The sequence below is a fragment of the Macrobrachium rosenbergii genome, chromosome 4, assembly GCF_040412425.1.
Source record: "Macrobrachium rosenbergii isolate ZJJX-2024 chromosome 4, ASM4041242v1, whole genome shotgun sequence".
Taxonomy (NCBI): domain Eukaryota; kingdom Metazoa; phylum Arthropoda; class Malacostraca; order Decapoda; family Palaemonidae; genus Macrobrachium; species Macrobrachium rosenbergii.
The window spans coordinates 59831115-59849098 of NC_089744.1; the positions used below are offsets into that span (position 1 = coordinate 59831115).

Genomic DNA, 17984 nt, shown 5'->3' on the forward strand with positions numbered 1-17984 from the left:
GCAACATTCGGCCTAACTACCATATTTCAGTCCCCAATTTTATAGCTATATTTACCACTGATTTGCAAATCACGTTATTCCTTTATCAAAAGTTTTTAAAAAATCAGAATTGTCTTCCCACCCTATTCTTGAGGACGAGATAAAACGAATGAAAACCTTCCGCCCGACTTATCTGGAAAATATTTTGTATTCTGAACTCGGGACAACTACTTAGTCCTCAGTCTCCCTCCTCTTAGACATATACCTCCTCTGTTGGTTCGTCTCTGGTGTTCCAGAGCAAGAAAGACATTTGAAAGGGTCCGAGTGCTTTTTATGAAGATGCTGTATTCTGGAAATGGCAATGACACTGCAGACCTCGCATAAAAATGGGTTCTTCTGATGAACCAAATGAAGGCCCATATGTGTCTCCAAAATTTAAAATGGTAATGAAATTTTATGAAGGTGTTCTCTTGCTGACAAAAGAAAATCAAATGTCAGGTCAAATTGTAAAAGTAACAAAATGTTACTTCAAGATTGTATATGCAGCAGAAACTATTACTGGAATAATGCATAAATAACAAACCCTGGTTGTAGACTAATCATATGAAACTAAAAACTTATTTAGTAACAGTAAGGAATCTAAAGGATTCAAGTCTTCGACGAATTCCGAAGCTAATCTTTTCATGGAAAAAATTATATTACACTCTAATAGACTATCTTATACGAAGTTATATTTGTTAAATATAAGCCTTACACACACACACTCACATATATACAGCATGTAAATATATATATATAATATATATATATATATATATATATATATATATATATATATATATATATATATATATATATATATATAGTTTTATCAACGTTATTACATAACTTTTTCTAGTTACTTGGTGTAATGGGAGTAAAGTGAGAGGGCTATGGAGAAAGGAAAGACATAAAATAGCATAAAAGAAAATGAACATCAGTCACTTAGCAAGTATGTGGAACAACTTCAAATCCTACTACAACCACTATTAGCAGTAGTGGAAATCAGAAGTGATTAATGGTTGTATAGTCGTCAATTTAACATTAAAGATTTCACAATAAACAACTTCTGCTTAAACACAAGAACCAGAGCCGATGAGATGAGGACGATATCGGGAGAGGTACAACTAACATTGCGAAAGTATAAAATACAAAAGGCAAAAACGGTCATTATAGCTTTAATATTAAATGCCAAAAATAAATGTCCAACCCCAAGTTCCACTTTAATTTGGAATCGCCATTTCTTTTTGTATTAAGCTTGATTATGACGAGTATCTGTGCCTGAAAAATAACAACATTGGGTACAAAAGAGACAAAAAGAGAGAGACTGCATAGCGAGATGTCTCCATCATCCCATACCATTAGAACGCAACAGTATTTGCATTTCCAAGAAACTGGAAGGAAAGGGCATTCCAACAGAATAATGTTCAGCATTGTCTTTAAGCAGAACTGCAGCTGCAGCATTGACAATGACTGTTGAAGTAGGTTTAATATTTGTTGGCGCGCAAACTGACAGCAGAATAAAGCAGAAGCAGATTCATCAACCGAATTTCCATGCTCTCTCCAATAAATGCCCCATCAAAAACAAAGCTAAACAGCAAAGTCTACAACTGCATACAGTGGCATATGTCGGAGAAAAAACTCGAGTTTTTTTAAACAAGTAATAAACGTATTTTACAGACCTAACTTTAAATTAAGGTGCTTGTAAGACCCCCCTCAATGTGCAAAAATACCTCGGAAGTATGTCCATCATGTAAACATAATATTCCCTTGCGTATGGTCTCGTAGTAATATGTAGAACCTAATTTATATTAATTTAATCTTGTTTCTAGCCATACGATCTCTGCAAGTGTCATCACTCTTACCTAAGATGCCATTGTTAATAATGCTAAATGCTGTCATTGCTACTACACGACTATTGATTCTACTACCGCTATTAAGAAGAAAATGAACAGCAAGAGAGGAAAAAAACGCCTAACTTGAGCTTGAATAAACAGCGGCCGCTTTTTTACTCCTACATAAATTAATGACTCATGTCTTGACCGATTGGATACAACGACGAAAATTATCCCGTAAGCCCTGAAAAAAAAGCTGCCATTGAGAATGCGCAAACACAATAAAGTAATTCGATAAATCAATGGTAAATTATATACCGTACATGAAGGAGGAGGGTTCTGCTGGGGACACAGCAATCACTCACCTCGCCCACTCACACACACCTTGATGAAGGGAAGGAGAGAGAGGGAAGGGAGGGAACATTTACAAATTATCTTTACAATCCAGAAATCGATAGTTATCTCATAATATATTCAAATGCAGCACAAAATTCACTGTTCCACTGTTAGATGAAGTACAAGTTCTCCCTCAAAAAATCTCCAACAATATTCGATTTCCGTGGAAAGAAAAAAGATACTCCAGAATGAAGTCCTTCGTACCTCCCCTCCCGTTGTCTCCTCTAACAAGTACAGGAGTCTCAAAACCGAACTGAACCAAATTGAAGTGGAAAACTTTCTAACGGAAAGGGAAAGAAAATTGAACTTTTGTAGCAATACGGAAGTGACGGCGACGTAAAAGTACTTTCGCCGCCGCCCCGAGTGACCCTCAATGGAACCCGAAGCTCATGTAAAATGTAAAGGCTACTTCGCTTAACTCTGGATGTGTGTGACTTTGCTACACAAACAACTGGCGCCATGTATGTTCCTGGTCGTGTCTGGTCGTTTGTTGTCGCCTGTTCTCGAATTGGGTGGGTGTTGCTAAATTTGGATTTTTGTATAATTTTTGTATCACATATTGCGTGGGTTTGCTTCTGATTTTAAAATTTATTGCGTAGCTGAATATACACTGATGTAAATACAGTGTAAAGTCAGTTGTTCTTTTTAAAAAAATGAAAATGAATGTGAGAGTATTACAATGACATATTTTATCAAATGTAAAATAGATAATACTATAAGAGAAAATTTTTAAAAGTAGCAAAATAAGAAAATTATGCAAGTTCTATAACACTTATTTTCACTGAATGAAAATAAACTGGAGTTTTAGTGATGATACCTTATTTACATGCCAACAAGAAGAGGTGAAAGCAGGATGGCCCACATACACTAATGAAAGGAAGCACGGCACGCCGAGTTCATTAACTGCAGAACCTTGTCAGCCAGGTCATCTTCAAGTTTACATCTTATTAAAATAAGAAACTTCGCCTGAGAGACAGACAGGTAAAGCAATTACATTCTCCAAGAACAAAACAAAAGCAACATTAATTATAAAGTTTAAAATACAGCAAATTAAGAAGACAAACTGTGTACCAAGCGGTAATGAATGACACTGCAAATACATCGTCAAAAATAATGGTAAATATTCTGCATTTCCTACGCTTGTTCATAATTATTCAACCCACAGGAAGCATATGTTTCTGTACCATCATCCAAGAAAGGAAATGGAGTACTTTAATCAGAATTTTCACCAACGTAATAACACTGCATAAGATGATGGTTGCCAGATATAAGGGGTCCTTTGGGCAAATTGTAGCACGTGAATAATTTCTTTGACACCATCTGATCATAGAAAATATCGAGTGCTAGGCAAGTTGCAGTGCAATAAGTTTGTCAAATTTATTGTCAAATTTTAAGGGCCAAAATTAACACCAAAAGTTTGCTGAGAGGAAAAAGACACATAAATGTGCTATACATTAATTCATTCATAATATTGGTGCTAAAATAAAAGAACTTAAACTGGCAACATTTGTACAAGTTGTTATGTGTCTATCATATTATGAAAGCATTATATATCATTAAGACGATGACGCACGTGAAGAATGAATCGAACTGATTATGTTCAATTTAAGTACTACAACATTAAAGCAGGAGATTTGTAATTCAAATAGCTTACTGAAAAAAAAAACAGATTAGAGGCACGTTCTTTCTCTCTCATGGTGTAATGGATATAAGTGAAAACCAGCTCGACCCGGTTCGAATCCCAGGCCGAGGATTGTGCAATCGTGACACACCGCTGAAGTTATTGCGCCTTTGTTGAATTAAACCATGAATCGTGTACCCGGTTGTTATTCGACTGTAGTAGGTCGGGACACGAAACGAAAAATATCAAACAGATATGAGCGAGTGGGTCTTTTTCAAGCTACGTACCATCAAATGATTAAAAATGGGAGGGCCTCACCGAGGTACTCGTCACCCCACCGAGTTGGGGCCTTTAATTGATACTTTCTCTCTCTTCAGATATCTCCTCCAAGAAAATACGTTGAAAATATATTATGAAACCTTTCGGCGTTCGTCTTCATCCCATGAATACTGATAAATCAGGCTCCGGAGCTGCATAAAATTCCAATTCAGAGATAATTGCCAGGCATTACGTATTATAATATTATTCATGCAAAAGCATCTCACATAGTAGAAAATATATTATCCTAAATAATTTCCTATAAATCTGAAACTGACAGAGTCAACAAATCTACCTTTATTGTACATACATTAACCGTGAAAGAACTTTCAACAATAAATCGTATCATCGAAAATTTTCAAATCATTTTCATCACATTCTTATTGATAGACTTGAACATCACTGCAAACATCATGGTATCTCTAATAAAATTCCCGTTAAAAATTACTGAACCATGCGGACATGATTCCAATTTATTTCAATCTTCTGTTATACTAATTCAAGATACCAAAGAGCAGTCTGACCCCCCTTTCTAGTTTTTTTTAAAAAATGAAGACTGCAGCACTCAATTTAAGTTACAAGTGCACAAAAAAGACCACTAATTTAACGACTGAAAACAGGATAGAAATTAGGGCCATATATATCGAGAAATCAATACGTAACAGACTATCACATCAATTGGTAAGGAAACTAATGATTTGGAAATCATTCCAATGACTTATCTGCATAGTGTCCCATGTTAAATGTCACATGAAAATTATTTAATTTACTTGAAAAATATAAGTAACTGCAATTAAGGGTCTATACTGCATATCTGATTTCAAATTATTATGACAATAAAAGGTCGCTATAAGAGACCGTAAGTGTAGTCATTTGGCTATTCATCCGCTCCTGTTTTTATGTGACTTTATTTGCTCCATCCACATTTTTAAGGGCTGGTTTTGAATTTACAATCAATAAAAATCTGATATATATTCCGCCCTATTCCAAATTATAATTTAATATTCTGCTTGGTTAAGTTATAAAAACCCTTATCAAAATAATACCAGTCTTACTGCTAGTCTTGCTTTCAGCAAAGAGACGATAAACAGAAGAGAAAGAGAAAATAAAAGAACAGAATTAGACTCTTAAGACGGAACGGCAGGGTTTTGGTGGCCTTTTTATAACCTTCAGCAGGTCGTAATGCATTAAAAGAACACACACAAGATGGCGTGACAATGCAAGTCCTCTACTCATTAGCTTCGTTTTACTGTTTGGAAGATCTAAACAAGAGAGAGAGAGAGTTTACCTTGAGGATAATCTTACAAAGAATTTCTTAGACACTTGAGAGAATGCATGTCATATCCTGATTTTAAGTTACTGTAGAAAAAATACTTAACTATATCTCATTTATCGTTCATTAAAGGTAATGCAAAATTGCTTTACGAGCGAATATGCCATTCAGGGCAAATTTATCATCGTCATATTTGTAACAACTCCACTCTACTCTACTCTATTATCCATATATATTGCTCTCCAGATCTGATGCTTGAGTAACTTCAACAATATCAAAAATTAAAGAGGACCGCGCCGGGAAACGAAAGTTCTAAAGTAACACCAATATCACTGCTGAGCCGTTCACCTTTCAAATACCATAAGAACCTTTTTAGTAAACGTTTTCAGTAAACCTCGACTGCTACTACACCTTTGTCAGAAGAGTTTCATCTCTCCTTCAGTAAAGCAGTATTAGTATTAGAAGTATGGGTTAATATAAAAAAAGAAATTGACGGAGCCTAGCAAGAGCATAGTTATCAGAATTCCATTAGCAATCCTAAAATGTTATCTACTTCCTGTTGTCCATATTCAATAAGGAGTTTGTGGTTATAACCTGGTTTCACAGATGGTATATATAAATACATAATGCATTCTGACACAACAGTACATGCATAAATGATAGTCGAAACAGCTTCACTTCCAGCCACAAAAATAGTCGCATCTTGGCACCACAGCATCACCAAGGGACCCACTTCAACTCACCTTCTGACAATCGACGTCATTTTCTTCTCCCTCCTCCGCGTCCACTGGATCTTTCACAATCAAGTAAAGAACATTGTCTGTTTCTAGAAGTACACTCAACATGGCATTACACACAAACACGGCAATTCCACAGACGGAAACCGCTATATTACTGCTCCTTGCGCACAACAATCAACTTTGTCACACCAGAGGTTCTAGTATTTTTCTGCCTGTGTTAATAGACACTGGCTTGCATTTTTTACTCTAATAATGCACTTATCACTTTCTTTCTATCAAAATTCCATTGAAATATTCATTTTGTTCTTCCGAAGGATTTTAGCCAGACGTCCTTACCCGCGAGTCTGACAGAATCTGTATACAAAGTATCTATACAACTGCCGTTACACTATTCCTCCTTTGACGGTTCCTTTATTACGACAAATACAAGAATTTATAGTTATAGAAATTCAAGCCGACTAACACTAAAAAGTAAAACTAACATTGGTGAGTAGGGGTTAATTCTATTCTATAATATATTTTAATGGCTTGTCTGGTTGGAAACAAACAGACAGATCCCACGGTTCACTGACCAAATATACTCGTGATGCTGGCCAAAACAAAAACATCTGCACCAAGCGTTTTAACCTAATATTAGGAGGAAAACCTCGCGATCTAACCCTGCATTCACTAACTTATAATGGAAGGGAAATACGTTATTCACTACAGGTTTCATCTCCTGTTGACGTTCCATCAAATTTATGTAAGTTATTACCATCAAAGATATTGAATAATTAATTCATTTAATTTAAAAATGTTTGTAATTATCACTAATTGATTTTATTACACATAGCAGAATATTAATAAATGATTTAAGAAAAAATGCAAAAACACAAACGCAGTAATATACTCATAATATATATATATATATATATATATATATATATATATATATATATATATATATATATATATATATATATATATATATATATATATATATATAGAAAAAAATCGACAAATTTTCCACATTTCAAAGAAAGCCCAATGATTCATAGACCTCCAGGCAACCCAATTAGCAACCCAGACGTATCAAGAAAGGCAGTCACATGCAGACTGCATTATGGATTCTGTCTCCTCAAGTCCAAAAGCTGCATAGCTCATGTTTGATGTTTATGTGTGTGTGGGTGTATATATGTGTGTGTATATATATATATATATATATATATATATATATATATATATATATATATATATACATATACATATACATATACATATACATATATATGTATACACACATAAACATCAAACATGAGCTATGCAGTTTATATATATATATATATATATATATATATATATATATATATATATGTGTGTGTGTGTGTGTGTGTGTGTGTGTGTATACAGAAATATACATATACATATATATGTATATATACATATATTTATGTATATATAACATATATGTACATATACATATATATGTGTATACATATAGAGTACGTGTTCTAATCCGAAGAAAGGAAAAAACTGCTTCTTGAAAGAAGAATAGCATTGGAACTGGAGGAAAATAAAGTCAGGAAATTAGTATATGTAAGCATAGAAGCATAGGGGTAGCCTGAGAGGAGAAAGGACCGGTTCCGATAGAAAAATTAGCGGTTGGAGCGGCAGAAAATGGGAAAGTTAATTAGAATTGTATTGTTACTGACATGAGGCGATGCCTTTCAGCGATGTATGATAAAAATCATACAATTCATCAACTGATTCTTTGGTGTGTACAACTGACGTCACAGAAAGGTCATCGATGCCAAAGAATCATAAAAGCACCATAAAAACGTAAAGCAAATCTTGATTATTTGAGCTGACGAGAATTAACAAAGACTTCCTTTTGGTATATTTCACATTTTTAATTAAATGATAAATTTTCACAAAATATTTTATTGACAGGCGAAGCCTTAGAATGGCTATTAAAGGCTCATCTATTCTAAAATTCCACAAATAAGATTGTTACATCAAAATGGAAGATGGAGGGAGTAACAGGTGGAATTTATTTTAACCCATTAAGTCACCGAAATTCAGGGGGTTCCGGGCTTCTCGTTTATAAATTCTGTCCAGATCCGAGATGCAAGGGAAATAAACAAAGAGAACTACTCCTGAGCGAAAACAGGAAGCTGCATCAAGTGTTGGATCATCAACTAAAACACTGTACAACATTGTGCTGGGACATAAAAGACAAACGCTATATATATATATATATATATATATATATATATATATATATATATATATATATATATATATATATATATATATACATATATATATATATGTGTGTATACATATATATAAACATACATAAACACATACGTAAATTATGCATATACATATGGGTAGAAAGGGAGTATTAGTTACATTTTTCTTATTTCAGATGTCCTCGCCTTTTTTTTTTTATTCACTCTCACAACAGTATTTCCGCTTACGTTTCAAAGTCAGTATGATTTTGTGTTAAAGCTAAAACCTGTTTGACTCATATGAATATTAAAAAAACACGTGCATAATCATCCTTCCCAAGAGCAAAGCTGCACAGAACCTGCAATGGCAAAGACGTCAACTTTTCCTGGTCCTTATACAAGAAAAAAAATTCTCCGACAACACAATGGTACGAGATTTAAAGTTTAATCCAAACAAATCCAGCAAATGTTAATAGTTGACATATATGAACCAATGTTACAAGCAAAAGCAAAACAAAAATCGCCCAAAGGAATGTCTGAATGCTCCCGATATATATTGAAAACATTACACATGTGTTAATGGTCTCCCTTGACTGTGGCACAAGTGTTAAAAGGCTAATTAGGATAAGTATAGAACGGAATACCTGCACCAATTTTGGCGTTGGCAAATATAGTGCCAAGAAAACATGGAGGGTGATAACCTTAAGGAGATATAAAACGTAATGAAGCAACAGAAAAGTTGTATACACTTATTAATATACGTTATATATACGTGCGTTTATATACTGTACATATATACGCACACATACACACATACATATATATATATATATATATATATATATATATATATATATATATATATAATATATTTGAAACTAAAAACGAAAAAAAGGGAACGAAGACAGTAGTCAATCGAATTACATGGTTCTATTAACTGACTTTATTGCCCTTTTAAATTTCATCGAACGTTGTTACATTACAGTAAGACTATGTATACATACATATATATATATATATATATATATATATATATATATATATATATATATATATATATATATATATATATATATATATATGCATACATATATATATATATATATATATATATATATATACATATACATACACATATACTCGTATATGTGTGTATGTCTAATAGTGTTTATGAGTTATTCACAAGCTTACGTAAACGACAAATGTACGTACGCTAAGTAAATATATAGTCATATGCTGTATAATTATGTATTATTATATTTTCATTGCTTTTTTAAACTTATATTTTTTTGCATATCAGCAAACCCAAACTAAAGAGACGGTAACTCAAGTTCTTTCACATATAATTGCGATCAATAATAACCTCAAACACTTTAGTCTTATGAGTTTAAAGAATAGGTTAATCCACAAACTTAAGAATAGTCAATAAAAACTGCAAGCACATATCATCGTAAATAATTTATATGCCAACAAATCCACTAAGAGGCTGTTCTTTAATCGCTGACATGGAACTTTCTATTCGTGTAACCACTGCCAGGGAAAACCTGGGTTTACGAGACTGTTGTCTGCACCACTAGCACTAATAGCCGTGCGGGGCGAACTGCTACCAGCATCAGCACCCGCCCTGAAGCTCATATGAGTACACCACAAAACCCTGTCTACAGAAGCCATCCAAGCTGCCCTAGACACACGCATACACACGTCCAGCTTGGAGTTTATTCCAGTACTGATGGTAATCCCTAATGGAAGTGCTTTGCTGAGCGAGTGAGAGTGAGAGAGCAGAAGAATCACTTCCGTGGTCACTCTTGGAATTATAAACCTTTTGCACTTCCGTTTCTCTCTTTCCTCATTTTTTAAATAGCCACGGCGTATTCTGTTTTCTGTTCATTTCTCCGATATTGTCATTGTCTTTTAGTTTCCATAATTTCATTGTTCACTTTCTTTTATAACTCTGGAATTCTTATGATTAAATCACTACGTTTACACTTTAAACGACGACGACGACGTTGACTCCCTTTCCACACTCCCCCTTCTAATTCTCCCAGGAAGTGACAACTGATCAACTGGGAACCGCGTCCCAGGAGGCCTTGGCACAGCCAAGACCAACTCAATAAGGGCTCCTCCCCCGTTCCCACAATCTAATAACCGGTTCATTTGTTAAGTTCGGTGTGAGGTGAACGACAACCAGTCCTCCCTCCCTTTAGGATATACAGAAGACGCGTTTGTGGGTTAGATAGATGATATTCGTTACACCTTCAAAGAGACTTGAGTGTCAAATCGATGTTAATGGGCGTAGTTTTAAGAAAGGTGGGGGGGGGGAAAGGATCATACGACACAGTCCTTGGATGATACAAATGTGTTGCTTGAACACTGCTTTGCATTACGATTCTGTCTTGATCTGCGCAAAACTAGTCAATGGGATTCGTCATTCCGTTTCCAGTTTGGAAGGTATTCTTGGCACATGCGCACACACTCGCCATATGGCTGATACGTAAAGTCGGGTTTATGGTACTTGAGTAAGCATAGGAATATGTTGGGATAGATACATTACATGACCTTAAAAGTCGCCGGTAAAACAGGGAGCATAAACCTAATAACATTGAAGGGACAATTTGCAACAGTGGTATCGTCAAATTGAACATGATTTCAGCATCTTGCTATAGTCTCTGAATGTCACAGAAATTCTGTTGAGATAGAATATGAGTAAAATTGTTAAAAATTTACTTAAATTCGACAATTCTTTGATAATCTTCATTAAATTTCCTACTGATAGGTTAATCTTTCTCTGATACATGACCACCATTTTCCCTCGTTTTCGTTTGCTAATGACCTTTGCTGTTGTGACACTAGATAATTTACTATTGCGTGCTCTCTGTCGTTTATCAGTCAAGGATTTGCGATGATGTACTTCTATCCAACGAAGAGGAAGAAAAAAAAATGTGATCAGAGTTTTTGACGAAAGGCTGTCAAAATGTCATGACCTCCACACAAAATGGTGACAACCGAAATGTCATTACGTGGATCATCGGTCGCCGAAAGGCATGATATTCAATACAGGGTTAAGTGAGACAAAACTCTCTAGAAGACGTCATTTTACGTGAAAGGTCTAACGCATGATTACTTTCGGAATGTGAACATTCTGCCAGACGTTATCAAGAAAGTACGAGCATACAAAATTCTCTGATTAAGTAATACATCTAAAAGGTCAGAAAAGATGAAAGTCTGTTTCCTTCAACAGGTGAAGGTTGTGCATCCACGCTGAGATTTATTCATCAAAATTCATTGGCATCAACTCTTTTTATTAAATTTAATTCCCATTATTATGTAAGCTTGCTATTTTTTAAACATCACAATTATTAACCCCATCACTAAAGAGACCTTACTTTGTTTTGTACTGTGCTTAAATCCGAAAAAAAAAAAAATGAATTCTAGTGAAAGAAAATGTCAAATCTAGCCCACCTTCACAAGAAAATAAACGACAACGCATAAAGTAGTAATATATATAGAGAAGCATCATAAACAATGAAAGTTCAGAAGACTAAGCACACACAGGATAAGGAAATTTTGAAGGGTAGATTAAAGATTGCTTTAATCACAGCGGCTGACCCTGAGCTCTCCATTTTCCAAATAAGTGTTCCGCAGAAGCTCCGTGTCATAAAAAGGCGGCCTTTGGACAGTGAGGAAGACAGTGCACCTGACATACTAGTGGCAAGACGGGAGGTAAATTACAAACTCCAGCTTGGGGAACAATGCAGAAGAGGATCCATTAAAGTTGCGGGAATAATGCCTCATACAATTAGCAGATAAGTGCCACATTAGTAGGGAAGCTGCTCGCCAGAGTAGGCACGTTACTAACCGTTAGTCCATATCATTTTTCTTCGAGTATAATTTGCAAGTATCTGACGTGTCATTTCTATAAAATGTCACTGTTTGTTCCTAAATTGCTGGAGGAGACGAAAAACTAAATTCGGTGTTCTCATAGACTGCAACTTATAAATAAAGATTATTAAACAAATAAAAAATTGGCAATTGTCTTAACATGTAAGATTATTGTAAATCAAAAGGATATTTCCCGTAAAAACTACCGATTTAATAAATTCGATTACATTCATCCACCAACAGTAACCTCAAAAACAATTATCGACAGAGAAGAGTCCAAGTGTAAGTGAAAGGCAGCTTACACAATACATTCGTGGCAAGAGTTAAAAATTCAACACTTTTTCTAAAATATTTTTCCTGCTTTACTCAGTAAATGGATAATTTCACGCTCAACCTTTGCAATACGCTCTCTCTCTCTCTCTCTCTCTCTCTCTCTCTCTCTCTCTCTCTCTCTCTCTCTCTCTCTCTCTCTCTCTCTCTTCTGCGCGAATGAGTAAGGGCTGCAAATATATACCAAGTGAGGACAGACATAACTTCACGACCGAAAAGTAAGATTCCATCAAGTGTGTGACAAAGGAAAGTCCATTTTTTATAAACGCTGGAAAGTCGTTCAGCTCATCCCTTTCCAGTCAAAAGAGAAGAACGGAAAAGCAGAAAACTTACTTCTCGTCATATTTAGTATGTAAGATCATATCAAGAGAAGTGGATTCACGACAAAAAACAGACTATTTTCGGCAAGACTGCTGTGAATTCTACGGGAATATAAAGTGTCCATTTTTAATTTTCCCAGCCTGTATCCTATTAATGGACCTAAAAATATTTGATTCCAGCACCATTTTCTTTTGAGATACATTCATTGACAATGTTCCTCACTAACTTAAAGAAGTAAGAATATATACAAACAAATCTAGACTGGAATTATGCCATCCTCTACAGAGCAAAATTCCTTGTGCACAAAATTTTAAAACGAGGAGGAAAGCATTGAAGCAATTACAGACAGAAATATACTCACAAAAGTAATATAAGTCAGATAAACCAGAGTATTATTGCCTAATCTTGGATTGTTTTTTTTTTCTTAGTTTCTAACCGACCGTTCTGTGTGATGGCACGATGAAAGTAGAGCACACCGAACTGCTCACCTTTCAAGTATTTCTATATATCCCGTTCGGAAGATCAGCTAAGGTATAAAATTCAATCACTAACTCAAGTTTATGACTTTTGATATGTATTTATTCCTGGTCGGTTCTTTTGCTTTCAATCATTGAATAGGAACACCTGAAATAATGAGTTGTTTTTATTGTCTTCTCGCTGTTGTTTTCATCTAACCACAACACTTGTCGATGGTAAAAACGTGGCCAAGTCGGAGATCATTGATATGATTTTTAACTGCTGGAATTTTGATCTGCTGAAACTTACTTTTCGTTTTGTTTCTTTAGGAAACATACATTACAAATAATGATATACATTACAAATAATGATAATAAATACTGATTCAATATTTCAAAATTAAAATGCCCTTTGTAAAATCGGAAATAATAAAAACTACGCAATAAAATAGGAAAGAAACTATTGTTTTGCACAACAATGCACCACTAGGGTGAAATTCTTTTGTAAATTATCGAAAAAGTTTTATCTTTTCATTGAAGATAAGTAAGTCCGCTTACTTATGCAAACACTAACTTCCGCTCCATTATTAATCTCCAGCTTGTTTTCACTGATTCTAAGCTTTTAAGACAAGTATACTTTTAAGAAAGATGTTGCATCACCAGTTCTATTGGTCATTTAAAAAGCTACGAACGGACCACGTTTCCTAGGTATTTTTAAGGATCGTCCTTTGCTGATCATATCCAGATGAAGCTAAATCAGTTCAACAAAAAGCATTGCATAGAGGAATGTAACATAAGTGAGAGCGTAAATTATATTTCATAATTAATCAAAATCAATTAAACCATTTGTTTTAGTTTGTAAATTTACTTGGCGCGTTGATTTATTCAATACTATTTTGATTCATTAGTTTTCCTTTATTTTATCATTATTTCCCTTCAATGACCAAAGGTAATTCTTGTCGCCTCATCATCACTTCATATTGCAGTGTCTTAGAGAAGGGTTTGCCACTGGAGTATCATCCAAATAGGTGTTATGTAAAACGATCTGTTAGCGATGTACGAGTATATCACCTCACTACTGGAGAGGCAATGACACTGGGCTGATCTAATTTCATGCGAATGTGTCGTGCCCGCGAATGCTGTTACCTAAGGAGACTCAATACCGACCTTATACTTGCAAGTCATTTGTTACTGACATTTAGTGACTCAAAAGGCTCCTTCAGACATAACGTATCCACCCTCGTGTTTGAGCAACGTTGTTGCTCTAGACGTAAACAATAAGGGGCAAGAAGTGAAAGTCCCTTTAAACAAAACCTGTCCTCACTTTACGGCCGGTCAAAGAACTTTATTTAGGCCGTCTAGCGTGATAACGTATATTCTTCGGACTGGAAATTGGTAATCACGAAATAATAATCAATCTGAGTTACAGGTTTTAGGGATACTGTTTCTTAATAAATTCATCAAGGTTATGTGATCATTCTGCTCACATGGTATTCAGAACATGAATACACACTCACTCACATGCACTTGTTAATCTACGAAACATGAATCTACTTGAATTAATGAAGTTTACCCTTTTTTCTCATTAACAAGAAGTTTACATTCAATGGTATCATAACAAGAATATGCAATATATATATATATATATATATATATATATATATATATATATATATATATATATATATATAGATATATTGTGTGTGTGTGTGTGTTTGTGTGTGCCTGTGTGTCTACGCGCGGATGATTTCTGATAGCTGCAAAAACCTCTTAACGTCTCGGTTTCTTCACACTTTTTAGGATACGTTTGTCACCACAAAGACTAAGACCCACATGAAAAAACTCTGACCCGTTCTCGATGTCAGTGAGATTCCCTTAACATCTCGACTACAAAGAGATACTTATTCCGGGTCAACCTACATTTATCTGTCGAATAAGCAATACCTGCTGGAACATGACTACAATGTTGAAGGGTGGGCCTATTCCAGCCCTAGTAAAATATCTCTGAATTCGACAAATATATGTAAATGCGTAGGTGGAGGGGGGGCCGGAAGTAGACTTATACAATTCGTTATGGGTAACCTAAGTTTGACCAAATGGGTTACCCGAGTCCTATCACGGGAGTCAGTCTTTTCTTGGGCATCTAAGGCTTTGTTTAATGACAGCTGTGTGCAAAAAAGTGTGAAGAAACCGAGAAATTGGGAGGCCATTGTAACTCTTACCATGACACACACAAACACATTTATAGACATATATATATATACATATACAGTATATATACGTATATGTGTATATATACATATATATATATATATATATATATATATATATATATATATATATATATATATATATATATTCTGAGTCGAAAACTGTCTTAATTTATATAAGAATTCTTCAGCTTGATTTTTGTATGAAAGCGTACTGAAACACTGTTTAACTTCAAACCTTGGAGTGCTTTATAACTGAAAATATTCTCAGCAGAATGTCGAATATTAACAAACGTAAAAGAGTAAAACGAAGTTTAATTCCCATGGATAATTAAAACCCTCCATTATCACGTGCGTTTATTGAAATCCTAATTTAGGTGTGTGAAGAACACAAAGAAACGATACCTACGTGTTAAACGGAATTCCAAGCATCCTGTGAAGTGTATAACAGCACGTAGGCCCTTGGGTAGGCTTTTCAAGTACAACCTGACCCCGAGTCTCTAGCTCTCTCTCATACACGCACGCACGCACATACATATACATACATACATTCATACATAGACGTCAGTACGTGTGTACGCCCATTCACACAGTAACATTTGAGAGAGGAGTACCCAATGAATTATAAGATATATCTAAACATTTTATCTCGCAGGTTAACAGGAAGGCATGGTACACATTTTCACTGCATTATCATATGTGTGTGTGTTAGTTGTTCTTCAATAGAAGTCTTACAGTGCTGCAATCTTCTACTCAAAGCATAATGGCCGATCTCAAATCCCTACCCTTACTTCCACACGATAAAAATGTTACAGTTCGGCTTTCTGTTTGCGTACAACTCTAGTATCAGAGCAAACTCTAGGGGCCTTAAATCGCCCCACCCTCTCTGTTTACATAGTTAAAGGGGGAGGGTGACTACCCAGAAAGCAGCTTCTCTTTTGATGAAGAGACCGATAAGGAATTTTTCTCTGATTGTGTGGGAGCGTTCTTAAAGATTCCCTGTACACGTTCGGTGTAAAGGAGTTTAATCGTCACATTCGAGTGGGCATTCATTCTTTTCTGAGAATCAATAAACAAAAAGTTTCTCTGTGAAAATTTCCCTGCCCTCAGCAAACTGTATTGTCTTGGTCACACAGGTACCTTCCCGAGGAATTTAAATTCGCAAAATATACATGTAGGAAACTATAGCGCAATGACTCGGGGTCTAAAAAGGGTTTCAGTTTTGTGCATGATTAGAGGATTGAATAAATTATTAAGTAAGGGGATTGGTCAAGTAAAAATACGAAGGGGTCAACCATCTTCACAGTAAAAAAAAAAAAGAAGTGTTTGAAATGTCGAAGTACTGTACATAAGTCATTAATATCTCAGGCCACTATTGTAGGTTATTTTGACCATCAATCCGGATAAATAATTCTATCCTTTATTCACTTGTTTATTTACTCCAGTTATATACAGTATGCACAAGTGTTAGTTTGTGCCTGGCAAAATGAATAACCCTTCATAGAGCCCATGATAAATCTTATCTTAACAGCCCCTATAACGTTAATGTGAACGTGTATTATTGTAATTCCACGGACGAAAGATACTGAATACTTGGCGGCAATGTTAGCTAATATTAATGGAAACTAGACTGGATTCAGTTTAGGCTAGAGTAAGTTTATCAGGTAAAATGAAATGGGTTAAATTAAAATTATTTTGCAAACAGAATAACGATTCATGTAACGTTCCGTTACATGAATCTTACGAACCTTTCATAAGAATCAAGCAGCTTTTCATTGTAGTTCATATATTCGTGAAACAGATATTGATTCAAGCACACTCTGAGTTTTCTGCATTTAATGGTCGCTATAACTATAATTCTTCTACCCATGGAAACCTTCCATCACAAATTTCTCACACGTATACTACCAAGGGTTGTTTTTCCACAATAAGAATATTAAGGTAGAGAGGGGGATTGCTAATTTCATAGGCCGCTTTCATCTTGGGAATCCAAACAATCGCATTTACTCATTGGATAATTGAGTTAGAAACTGGGTTCATACTCAGTTTATTTAATAAATTTTAAAACTACGGAGATTTTCTTTTGATTTTCAGCACTTCGAGACATACTTTTTGACGTCCACGACCCACAAGTACAAAAGGGTCACTATCATATATCATTTAGAAGTGACTATGAATACTCATTAGATCTCATTGTATATTCCGTCATTCGACTGGAAAAACGAATTCGTTTTAATTCCCAGTTAAGCTGAAGACAGTTATCTGCATGACGTTTAACGTTACCTGTCCATTATGATCAGTTTAAAGCTAGAGACTGCAAGACCTCATGGACCAACTACTTTTATCTGTGATTTATATTTATGTGTACTTCCTGA

The 17984-nt window shown here is 34.9% G+C and overlaps 2 protein-coding genes across 13 annotated transcripts in view; one reads left to right on the plus strand and one right to left on the minus strand.

The window, feature by feature from the left end:
- Positions 1–17984, plus strand: part of LOC136835035 (T-complex protein 1 subunit gamma-like) — a 772440-nt gene that overhangs the window by 471903 nt on the left and 282553 nt on the right. The window lies entirely within an intron of this gene.
- Positions 1–17984, minus strand: part of vari (MAGUK p55 subfamily member vari) — a 197224-nt gene that overhangs the window by 30621 nt on the left and 148619 nt on the right. The window contains exons 1-2 of one of the 11 annotated variants that reach the window (XM_067098083.1): positions 10116–10142; positions 6205–6610 (exon numbers count right to left, since the gene is read on the minus strand). The exons of 9 other annotated variants lie outside the window; for them this stretch is intronic. In XM_067098083.1, coding sequence (XP_066954184.1) covers positions 6205–6306 — 102 coding nt within the window. In that variant the 5' untranslated portion in view covers positions 6307–6610; positions 10116–10142. Of the gene's footprint in view, positions 1–6204; positions 6611–10115; positions 10143–17984 lie in introns of those variants that run through there. One more of the 11 variants, XM_067098074.1, reaches the window with a different exon arrangement.